This window comes from Mesoplodon mirus (genome assembly GCF_964341445.2).
Source record: "Mesoplodon mirus genome assembly, chromosome: 7".
Lineage (NCBI taxonomy): Eukaryota > Metazoa > Chordata > Mammalia > Artiodactyla > Ziphiidae > Mesoplodon > Mesoplodon mirus.
In genome coordinates, this window is record NC_138983.1 from 54,108,538 (window position 1) to 54,121,770 (window position 13,233).

Consider the following 13,233-nt stretch of genomic DNA (forward strand, 5'->3'; position numbering starts at 1 on the left):
TCTAAGGGTTGCTATATGTATCAGGTAAAATCATAAATTGAGGAATAGTTAATTTGAGAGAAGACAAAAGAAACATGTAGTCAGAATCACCTGGAGGGCTTACTCACATTACTTACACATTCTCCTGCCTTGCCCACTCCCATCCCTCCCTGAATGCTAGGATCTTGGTGACATGTGTATGTTATACTGCTTAGTTGTACTGAACTAGATTATCTCTGGAACCCTTTTCAGTACCAACATTTTATAACTTAATGAATATAAAGTGCTACTCAAGTAAAAGACACTATTTTTAAACTATTTGAAAACTTTAACCTTTATATTGCATTCATAATGAACTCTTGTATTAATTGAGGTAAACTGTGCACATGAGTAACTCCCTAACTAATCTACGTTTTCTATATCCTTTTATATAGGAAAAGTATCTAATGTAAAGGCAGTCAGGGTGACTTCAGAATCAGAGAACTGTGTTCAAATTATGTCTTCAGGGCTTCCCTGGTGGCACAGTGGTTGAGAGTCCACCTGCCGATGCAGGGGACACGGGTTCGTGCCCCGGTCTGGGAAGATCCCACATGCCGCGGAGCGGCTAGGCCCATGAGCCATGGCCACTGAGCCTGCGTGTCCGGAGCCTGTGCTCCGCAACAGGAGAGGCCACAACAGTGAGAGGCCCGCGTACCGAAAGAAAAAAAAAAATTATGTCTTCAACACATAAACTCATAATAGCTGCGTGATCTTATTAAAGTACTTAATTCCTTCAGATATTTATTCATTCAATAAAAACTTACTGAGCATATACTTTATGCTGTATCCTTGGGAAACTCTTATATCCATGAAACAGTCCCTACCTTCAGGAAGGTTAGAGAAGACAATCAAATGATCACACAAATCTATCATTACAAATTGTAATAAATGTTATTTTTGTTTTAACAAATAAAAAGCCCCCTTCTTCTTCCTTTTGCTCTTCGATTCACAAAAATTTAGCGCTAAAGCCATCAGATGCTGCAAAGCACAATGGACAACTAGATGGCTAAGCAGAATAATGGCTAAGCATGGGGTGTTGGAACCCACTGCAGAGACTGACTGAGCATGGGAGTCAGAGTCCAAGTAGGCTGAGGAGGGAGTACATGCTGTGGGAGCTCAGGGTACAGTCCCACATATAGAGTTAGAACTCAAGTAGGATAAAGAGGGGTTCCATGAATGTGAGCCACCTAGCACAGGGTCTCAAAGCTTGAACAGGATGTCCACAGGAAGGGGTGGGATCAGAGTCCAAACTGGGTGAAGAAGACTTCTGGGTAGGAGGGTGGCCTGGCACAGGTGTCAGAATTGAGCAGGGTGAGAAAGACATCATGCAAAAGGGTGACATGGGTAAAGTGTCAGAACTCAGGTGGAGTGAAGTAGAAGTCTGCAAAATGTCAGAACCTGAGTGGAATGAGGAAGGTATCTGCTTGAAGGTAGAGGCAACAGCAGCAACAATGACAGATTGGTTATAGAGCGGGGAACTGATAAAATAAGTAAGTATATGAAAGATAATGGAAGCTAGGTTTTTGAAGAAGAAGGGAGAAAACTAGAATTAACAAGCAGAGTTTGAAATTGGACATATCAGTATGGACCCAAAAGTTTTCAACATATAGAAATAAATATAGATGTATATACATGAGTGTGTGTATAAATCTACATGCAGACACACACAAACACACACACACACACACTAGCAATGAGCGTATCTAGCACCCAAATTTTCTTCTAATTATCACTTTCCACTAAAATGAATCAGGGCTCCTTAGAGAAATGGCTACACCAAGGACTAGAGTAGGAAAAGTACATGAGGTTGGTAAATATAAAAGATTCCCCCCCACCTTTCTGTAATTTCTTTAAAAGAAAATTGACTGCTTAAAGCAAAAGCAGTAACAATACAATGTGGGGTTTATGATATATATAATTAAAATGTATGATAACTGGAGTGCAAAGATGAGAGAGCGGAAATAGAAATAGAAGTGTATTATTCAAAGATTCTAACACAATATGGGAAGTTGAAGACAGACTGTTACAATTTACAATGTATAATGTAAGCTCTAGAGCTGAGTTCTTAACCAGGGCAATTGTGCTCTCCCCTTTGCCCCTGGATATTTGGCAATCACTAGACATTTTTTATTGTCATGACAGGAGGGCGTGCTACTGGTACCTAGTAGGTAAAAGCCAGGAATGCTGCTGAACATCCTATAATGCACAAGTCAGCCCCTCACAACAAAAAATTATCTGGTCCAAAATGTCCATATGTGGAGGAGGAGAACCCTACCCTAAGCAATTATTAAAAAAGAAAAAAAAAAAGTAGAGCTAATAAGCCAATGTAAGAGATAAAATAGAATCCTTTTTCTTAAAAAACTCAATAAATCCAAACGAAGACAGTAAAATGGGAGAAAAGAAAGCAAAGAATACAGAAAACAAATAAAAAACAATTATTAAGATAGTAGACATAAACTCAATCATATTGATAATTATGTCGAATATAAATGGACTAATAAACACTTCAATTAAAAGGCAAAGATGGTCAGAATGGATAAAAAAGTAAGCCCTGACTATACAATGTTCATAAGAGATGTATTTTAAATACAAAGGCACAGATGGGGTAAAAGTAAACAGATGAAAAATATGATGCAAACCCTAATTATAAGAAAGTTGGAGTAGCTACATTAATATCAGAAAAGGTAAACACCAAAATAAGGAGTACTGCCAGAGAAAAAGAGCAATGTTTTATAATAAAAAGGAAGTCAATTCATCAAGAATATACAACAATCCTAAACATGCATGCACCTAATAACAGAGCTCAAAATACGTGTGACAACAACTGACAAAGTGAAGAATGTACAAACCCACAATTACAGCTGGAGGTTTTTACACTCCTCTCAATAACTGATACTACAAATAGACACCGCCCAAAAAAGGAAAATTTGATCAATTTGTCTTTTGTGATTGTGTCAAAAGAATTTAGAAGCCAACTTGAAGAGGCTCCCACTGCAACAGATTGGACAACTTGAGCACCAAAAGAATATTTGTGATGGATTGACAGACATCAGAAATCTTAATGATATGGGGAACAAAAATCTTATTGGTCACTGAACCATCTTATTATCTGAAAACATATAAATAAGCGGAAATAATTCCTATATGAACTGTACCTCAGGATAACCCATGGTAGTAAGTTAAAGTTCTTTAAGAACTCCAGCTAATAAATGAAGAAAATGAAGATAAAATTCATTTTGCAACTACCAATAAAATCATGAGCTAGGGAAAGATTACCAATAGCTATAAAAACACTTGGTAATACTTATATCTACCGATTAATGTTAATATCATTAGAGACCAGACATGTGCCTCCTAAAATGATGCACAGGAAGTACACTTAAATACACTTATAGGTATACATCAGGAATACCACTTATCGAACGTTCATTCCCCATATCTCCAAAAACAATCAGACTTGAATCTGATCAAGTTTCTTGATTTAACTACCAGTTTTATGGAAATATAAACAGGAGAGGGGCTTCCCTGGTGGCACAGCGGTTAAGAATCCGCCTGCCAATAGAGGGGACATGGGTTCGAGCCCTGGCCCGGGAAGATCCCACATGCCTTGGCGCAACTAAGCCCGTGTGCCACAACTACTGAGCCTGCGCTCTAGAGCCCGTGAGCCACAACTACTGAAGCCCCATGCCTAGAGCCCGTGCTCCACAACAAGAGAAGCCTGTGCACCTCAAGGAAGAGTAGCCCCCACTCGCCACAACCAGAGAAAAGCCCGTGCGCAGCAACAAAGACCCAATGCAGCCAAAAATAAAATAAATAAATTTAATAAAAAATAATAAATAGGAGAACTTGTTAAACCATGGGAATTAAAATCAGCAAAACCCAGACTACGGGAAACTCTCAGGAAAAATGACTGATTTCTTCAACAAATAATTTGAAAAGAAAAGAAAAAAACAGAAGAGGGACCCATGAGTTAAAAAAGATATAACCGTATCAATCAATGTGTGGACCTTATTTAGATCTTACTTTAAAAAATTTTTTTTGACATGATCAAGGAAATTTGGATACTAACTAAATATTTTATTATATGAAGAAATTGTTTAAAATTCTAGATGTGATAGTGGTATTGTGAGTTGTGATACATACTGAAGTATTTATAACTGAAATTATATGATATTTGGGATTTGCTTCTACACATCATGTGTAGAGGAAAACAGCAGGTACAGATGAAACAAGACTGACGATGTGTTGCTCATCCTTCAAGCTGGGTAATGGGTACAATGAGGGTTCATTTTACTATTCTATCCACTTATGTGTTTGGCATTTTCCATAATAAAGAAAATTTCAGTTATCCTGTTTCGTGGATGACCAATTCAGAATAAACATTCTAATTGGTAGAATTTAAGACTTCCTGTATGAGCCAACCATACACAATCCCCCTACTCCCTACCTCTGGAACCATCTCTAGACTTACAAACATGGAGTCAGCCACGAAGTTATTGCTACTAAGACTCTTCCCCCTCTATGACCAGCTGCCCCTATAAGACTAACCAGAGACAGATACATCAGATCTAAAACAGTCTGTCTCTAGTCCCCAACAGAAGCAGACACTGAATGTCCTTGTCCCCTAGGCACCCACACAAGAGCTGCTAAAGAAGCCCTGCAGTCAGAATCACAACTGCAGTTTATATATTAGCACTTCCACTAACATTTACCTTTTTAAAAGAAAATGCCTTAATTTCCTTAGCACTTATATCTAAATTAAATATCTCAAACAAAAACCCAAAATAATCATATAGTTTCCTTGAGTATCTACATTCGGATAGTTTACTTTTACATCTTTCATGCTGTATTGAATTTATGAGAAATTTTGAGATGTCTAGCTCCCCTAAAATGACGTAGGACTCAAAGAGATATAGGATGCTAAGAAGCAAAGAGAAAATAGGGAAGTCATAAGTTCCCAAGAGATTCAGAAGATAGTTGGAGAAACATAAGAATGAAAAACAGAAGCATGGAATATTCATTTTGCTTAAAAATATTTCAATAGTAACTAAGAGAAATACCCCTCTTATCTCAAATAATAACAATTTCCTTGGAAGAACAGTAATCCTTCTAGTACAGCAACACTTTGGCAAACTGTGTGATGAGCACTAGAAGGGAACGACAACTATCAATGGATGGTAACTTTGATACAGGGGTCAGTCAGGTGAGGAAACAGGTGGTCTTTCCTTCTCTCATCACCTTGAAATTTTGAAATGGTGAATTTGGATCATGTTTGCAACCAACATTTATATAGATTTTCTATATAAAAATTATTTCTATTTTTAATAATACTATGTTGTAGTTTACTGCTGCACAAACAGAAAGATTGGAATGGTTTATTTAAATTACTTAAGGTACCAAATAAAAGAAAATTTCAAGCCTACTATTTCCTATCATTGACTGAGACATTAAATGGGTATTGGAGGCAGAAAAGGACAGATACTCTCACATCTTACCAGTTAGACCTGCAGAATGAATGAATACTGACTGCATCTGCATCTATGTAACCTCTTCCTTGCTAACAGTTATATGGAACACACTAAAATTACTAAAGCAATTATGAAAACCACTGTTTTCCTATTTGAGCACCTGCATCACCGCTAGTTCCTAAACTAGGATATGTCCAAGTCTCAGCCTATCTTAAGCTATATATTGTGCAAGTAAACTTCAATGAAAACGAATACTAAACACTGTTCTATACTGCTCCTGTGCTCCCTGTGAAAGACTACACCATGGCTATTACTTCTGTATCATACATGGCTCCCTCTGGTTCCCATCTTAAGACTTACCAACACCATAAACAGAAAATTCCGACAGTGTGCTATCCGCTCTTTACGTGAGAGGAACACAAAGATACGGAAGAGAGCTCAAGTGATTGAAGCTAACATGGAACTGAGGTTTCCACATTTCCTTTCCTCTGCTATGAAGCAGCAATCGTCCTTCAGTTCCGCCTCAGTTCCTCTCAATACTTTCCATCATCCTCCCATAGAGAAAAATTTAGAAGCCTGAAGAAAAGGTGCATGGCATGTCCTTGAAATCATCCTCTTCCCCCTACTTCTTATCATTGGGTAACTTACTTTGAAGAGGTTGTAGACAGTATATTTAATGTTTCTTCTGAAAAAACCTACAGTAAAATAATTTCAAGTTCCTCACTTAAAAATTTCATTATATTACAGATATTTGTATATGCCTTTGTATATGCCTTTGAAATCTGTGGTGACAAGATTTAACCTACATAATTGTCTAGGTGACTAGGTACTGTGCATTTGAAAAAAAAAAAAAAACTCAGAGTAAGGATATTAATATAAGGAAACTGAGTAACCCACTATCTTGACATTCTCAAACTAGGGGAGGGAAAGTGGTAATCTCTGATATAACAGATGGTACCCTCACACCCAAAGCATACAAACACACCCACGAAGTCTTCTTCAAAATTCCCACACCCTAATGTTCACTGCAGCATTGTTTACAAGAGCCAAGACATGGAAGCAACCTAAATGCAACCTAAATTCGTCAACAGAGGAATAGATAAAGAAGATGTGGTACATATATACAATGGAATATTACTCAGCCATAAAGAAGAATGAAATAATGCCATTTGCAGCAACATGGATGGATCTAGAGATTTTCATACTGAGTAAAGTCAGGCAGAGAAAGACAAATATCATATGATATCACTCATGTGGAATCTAATTTTTTAAAAAAATACAAACAAACTTATTTACAAAACAGAAAAAGACTTACAGATACCGAAAACAAACTTATGGTTACCAAAGGTGAAACGTTGCAGGGAGGGATAAATCAGGAGCTTGGGATGAACATACACACACTACTATATATAAGATAGATAACCAACAAGGACCTACTGTACAGCACAGGGACCTCTGTGATATTCTGTGATAACCTATATGAGAAAAGAATCTAAAAATGAATGAATATATGCATATGTATAACTGAATCACTTTGCTCTACACCTGAAACTAACACACTATAAATCAATTATAATCCAATAAAATTAAAATATTTAAAAAGAAAGAACTTCCCATAAACACAGGGACAGAATTACCTGATGAATTACCACTTACCTTGTGCTACTGTCGACATGACCACAGACGGTGTGGAAGAAACCACAGCTGTCACTGCAACTGTATTAGGAATAGGTGATGGTGTAGAACTGCTGCTGCCACTGCTGCTACTACTGACCAGGGAGGACTGTGAAGCAGTTATAACCACTGGTGGCTTCTGAGTTGTGGAAGCAATGACTGATGTTGGTACAAGCTTAGTGACTGCTGCATAGTTATGGGATTTGGAGAGAATGTTGGGCACGAAGGTTGAACTTGGTGATGTGGTCACTATAATAACCTAAGGAAGATAAAATAAGTTATTTTCATGTACCTACCATACTACTAATGTATCCAGACTCACAGTTATATACAATTTAAAAATAGCTTATGAAACATGATGAAGCAATTCAAGAAAAAGAAATTTATAACTAAAAATATACAAAAGCTCTCCTTTACTAGTAATCATCAAAATGTATTTAAAAGAAACAATTTTTACCAACCAAACATTTTAAAAGACAATATTCAATGCTGTACAAGACCCAGTAAAGTAAGCATTTCAATATACTTCTTAGGGAGTATAAATTGGCACAATTTTTCTAGAAAATAATTTGGATAGTCATTCATTTATAAATATTTGTTGAGCATCTACTATGTGCCAGGCATGGTTCTAGAGGCTGAGGATAGTGGAATGAACAAAACAGACAAAGTTCTTACTTTCATGGAGCTACATTCCAGTAAGGGGAGAAAAACAATAAACAAATAAAAAAGTAAATATATGTCATGTAGAGATAAATGGAAGAGACAATAAAGCAGGGTAGGAAATAAAAGAAAATGGAAGTGGTGCATGATTTTTTATAAAACGTTCAATGAAGATCTCTCTGATAAGGTGACAACTAAGCAGAAACTAGAAGTAGGGGTTGATCCATGTTGCTACCTAGAGGAAGAGCATCCAATGGAAGAGGGAGTAGCAAACACAAAGCCCCTGAGGCAGAAGCAAGCTTGGTATGTTCAAGAAACCTCAAGGACCCTAGTGAACGAGACTGAAATTTATAAGGTAGACAGCAGTAGGAGACAGATTTAGCAAAGTAATGGGGGATTAGGTGATGTAAGATCTTGTTGATAGCATATCAACATGTTATGACGAAAATGGCACTTTATCTCTGTGGTCTTCCAAAAACCCATAACCTTAGTCTAATCATGAGAAAAACATGAGATAAATTGCAGTAGTGGGGCATCCTACAAAATACTTGACTAGTAATCCTCAAAACTGTCAAGGTCATCAAACACAAGAAGTTTGAGAAACTTTCACAGCCAAGAGGAGCCTAAGGAGACATGACGAGAAAATAAAATGTGGTATCCTGGAACAGAGAAAGACAATAGGTAAAAACTAAACAAATCTGAATAAACCATGGACTTTAGTTAATATTAATGCATCAACATCGGTTCATTAATTGTAACAAATGTACCATACTAATATAAATTGTTAAGAATAGGGGACACTGAATACAGGGTATATGAGAACTCTCTGTACTATCTTTTCAATTTTCCTATAAATCCAAAACTGTTCTAAAAAATAAAGTACTTTTTAAAAAGCATTACTCGATCTGCTAGGTGAAAAGTACAGCAGGGCAGAGACAGCAGAAACAGGCAGACAAATTAGGAGGCTCTTTCAAGGACCAAAATGTTTGTGGTAGAACTGATGAAAAGTGAACAGATTCTGAATATATTTAAAGGTAAAACCAACAGGATTTGCTCATAGATACACAGAATGGAGGAAAATAGCGGCAGGAAAGAGACTTCAAGGTTAGCCAGTATGACTAGAAAAGTGTAGATGATACGGGACAAAGCATTTCAGACGGAGAGAACGGGATGGAGCAAAGGACCTAAGGTAGGAATTAGCGTGATGTATTTAAAAACAGAAAAGAGAACCAGTGTAGCAAAAGCATATAGGGTAAGGAGGGGTTGCAAAAGTAAGCAGAGTCCAGATCAAATTTGTAAACCAGAGTAAAGAATCTAAGTTTTATACTAAGTATAATAGGAAGCCATGAGAGGATTTTAAGTAAGGAAACAACAAAACTTGATTTATATTTTAAAAGATCATTCTAGCTGCTATGTGGTAAGAGGTAAGAGCAGAAGCAGTGAAACTAGTAAAGAAGCCACTGCAGTAGACTAGGCAAGAAATGGTAGAGGCTGCTTGGACTGGGGTGTTAGTAGTCAAAATAAAGAGAAGTGATCAGATTCAGATTATTTTAAGAGGTAGAGTCAACAGGACTTGATGTATGGAAATGGCAGGGTTGAGGAAAAGAACAGAAACAAGATTAGCTCCTAGAGCTAATACACATTGGCCTATTTAAATCTCCCAACAATCCTATGACAGAGATACTATTATTATCCCCATTTTACAGCTGAGAACACAAAAAGTACTTATAAATCTGTAGTATCCGTTTTATTCTGGGCAAGTATAATGGTAGTTTAATGATACCCCAAACAACACAGAGTGTCTTCTTCCTCTTTCACCAAAATTACTTTCACCTACCTAGGAGAGAAAACTGTTTTGAAAAACCCGAAGAATTTAAGGGAGAAATTCTTTTTCATTTTTGTATCAGTCCTAAAGAAGTTCTGAAATTAAATCAGTCAGTCAAACTTACTGAGTATGTCTGTACTCAGTACTGACATCTCAAAGAAGCTTTGATTATATCATTATTATTATATATTTCAGTGTTAGAGAATTCTAAGTATGTATCCATTACTTTAAGGAGTTTGTTGCTTATCTGAGGAGTGAAGAGAGACATACAAGTCTTGACCAGCAAACACCTCTACAGAGTTGACCAGCATACTTCTACATGGACTCAACCAGTAAACACATATATAGCACCACTACAAACACAACCATCAGCCATCAGGTAAACCGAGAAGTAGACTAACATGGCAGAAAGACCCGGAGTTAAGGGTCAAATGAACCTGAGCTGAATCCTGCCTCTGCCACGAACAACTGGCAGGGCCCTGGACATGTGAAAATCTCTGGGTTCCAAGGTTCATCTATAAAATAGGGATAATAATACCTACCTTGCAAATCGTTATAAGGATTAAATGAGATAATGACGTGAAGCATCTAACATAGTGCTAGGCACATAGCAGGTGGTCAGTACTTGGCAGTTCACAAACGGTACTTATGAGTATCTTGTTATTACTACTTAATAAATGTTAGAAGGATATCAGTAACGGTGTTAAAGATCAAATCAAACTGGAAATTTATTTTAATGTACTCTATTTTTGTTTCATTAAAAAATTTTATATATCTTTTTCCCAAATTCTGATACCCTCGAGAATCCAAAGAGCTCACAGTTACCAGCACAGCCAAGCCAATTAACAGTAGTAATAGCAATTAGGTTTCATATTTGCCAATTCTGAACTAATAGTAGTGCCTTCCTAGAGTACAGTTTTTGTAAGGACTCTGTGACACAGATGAGGACTCACCAAGGCTCGGCAGGAAAGTAGGCCACAGTTAATAAACAATCTCTGTCATGGGTAGGGAAGGGGAAGCGTTCACACTTGGGTCAAATCTTTGCAATTTTAGAACTAGACTATGCATGTAGACTTCTAACATTAAGACAATAACTTCAGCAAGATAAATCTAGAGTCTTTCTTTGAGAGCATGTTATTAGGTTACAAGTACAAATGATAAAACATATTTTGAGATTTCAGTCTACAAGCTAATTTCTGATCTGAAAAGGGGTTATCCAAAATTAGAGATCCACCTTGAAGAAAATTTACTTGCACTTTAGTTACATGTTACAACAAGGGAAACAAAGGGATTTTGAAAGCAAGTGAACCAAACAGTGTTTATTCAGGCCATAATTCAAATTACTGACCTTCTAGAACTCACAAAAACTCCTTAAGAGTGCTGGGACTTGCACCCTAAGGATAAAATGAAAAATATCAATCAAGCGTGTGAAAGCAGAAAGCTATATTCTGTTGCTCTGTTTATTTAAGTGTTGTACCAACGTTATACTCAAAATGAAGGCACCACATTAACACAGGTGGAAATTTGTCTACCCTGAAAATATATGACCTATTTGAATTTGAATCAAGTCCACAAATGCAGAAGTAATTATACTTAATGTAAAAATAACTTTTAACTAAAGTAATTTCCTAAGTTGACTTCCAAATGATTTGTGAGAAATCCAAGGTGAATGCAATAATGGCAACAGCCTTACAGAGATTTCAAAAAAAATCCAATTATCCAGCAAAAGGAAAACAAAAAACATACGAAAAATCCCGAAGAATATCTATTAGTCCTACCCACACTCAGCTTGTCCAAGAAATAACAAAAGTAATGGCACTGAGTACACATGAAGTAAGAGTACAGTTTTACATCTAGAACATAGTAGATACTTAGCAAATATTTGTGGAATGAATGAGTCTTATTTTTAATTTAATTTGTTTTAAATGTTTATTTTTTAAACACAGTAGGACAAATCTAAGGTTCTGAGCCTGGAATCTCATGGTATGACTCATGTATGACTTTGGAAATAAATATGTCCTCTTATGAGCATTGCAAGTCTGACAATCTCAACTATCCACTCTCAACTGACAATTCAGAAGAAAAGAAAAAATTAAAATATGGTAATGTCAGTGAATCAAAAAAAAAAGTTCACCAATTTCACTTACAGGTGAGCCCCCATCTACTACAAGTATTTTTACATAGGTCAACTAAGAAGATTGGAAAGTTAATAATGTTAGGTGACATTTACTGAACACTCATCATATGCACTATGTTAAGTACTTTCCATGAATCATCTCATTTAATTATCTAGTAAGCACTATTATTATCTTTGTTTTATAAGGAAGCTGAGGCTCAAGAGAGGTGGAGAGCCAGTACTAGAACCAGATATACTTATTCATTTATTCATTCATTCATTCAACAAATATTAGTCAACACCTACTGCATGTCAGGCACTGTTCTAAACACTATGGAATAGTGATGAATAAGACAAAGTCTCTACCTTCAGCAACTTATACTCTATGGGAGAAATAGGAAATAAATAAATATAATGTCAACTAGCTATAAGCAAAACAGAATAAGGAAATAAAAGGACATGGATTTGAGATGGGTGTTCTTTTAGCTATAACTTTGCTACATTATTTCTCAAATATCAAATTAAAAGAGCAGATGAGAAGGGGGAGGAGAAGAATTACTGATAAAATAGATCCAGCAAAGAAGGTAGTAAAAAATTACAAAAGTAGATTTAAAAATTCTTAGAGTATAGCAGGCTGAAGACACCTAATATACAGCTTGCCCAGAAAGCAATATTATAATAATATATAAAAATTGATATTCAGAAAGATTACCTTGGAGTCATTAAATACAAAAATTATGTTCAGTGTAACATTTAAGAAATCACCAAAAATAGTCAATTTCTATATATTAAGGGGTAAGCTTCAGTGAACTGATAAATTCATTATTTGGAACAGCGCATTCTCAACACTGCAATTACTTTTTTTTTTAAGTTCACTGACTTCACTTATAGGTTTACCCCTTCTATTAAAATATTTTTATATAGGTCTACCAAAGAAGACTGGAAAGTTAATAAAGTTAGGTAACACTGCTTTCCATAAAATACCTGCAAGGGAAGGGACCTAACATTTTCTGAGTACATACACTATGCTGTACTTTAAAATACCCAATCCCATTTAATCCTCACAATAGCCTTATAAAATTGGCATTATTCTCATCTCACAGATGGGTAAACAGATTTAGAAAGACTAATTTATCTCAGGTCATACTGGAAGACCTGGGGTTCTAACCCAGGCCTCTTTGACTACAAAAATTCTTATTTGATTTTAACACTCAACTATAATGCCTCATCCTAAGACTGAAGCTAGAATTATATTACACAGATCAACTCACTGTCATTTCTAGTTTGTTGAGAAAATTATAATTTTTTATATATTATATAATGACATATTTCCAAGAAACTCAAGGAGGTTCTTTAAATGAAAATTATCATGGACCTCAAGTTTTTAAAGTAGGAAAGACCGTCTATTGAAAACAAGAATTCATCTCTACTCCTTCCCCAAAATCCCTCTAAAACAGTATGAAGGGATTTTT

At 36.0% G+C, this 13,233-nt stretch overlaps 1 protein-coding gene across 9 annotated transcripts in view; it reads right to left on the reverse strand.

Moving 5' to 3' along the window:
- Nucleotides 1-13,233, reverse strand: part of EMSY (EMSY transcriptional repressor, BRCA2 interacting) — an 83,996-nt gene that overhangs the window by 47,478 nt on the left and 23,285 nt on the right. For all 9 annotated transcript variants that reach the window (XM_082626462.1, XM_082626463.1, XM_082626460.1 and 6 more), the window contains one exon: nt 7,143-7,419. In XM_082626462.1, the coding sequence (XP_082482588.1) occupies nt 7,143-7,419 (277 nt within the window). The remainder of the gene's footprint in view (nt 1-7,142; nt 7,420-13,233) is intronic.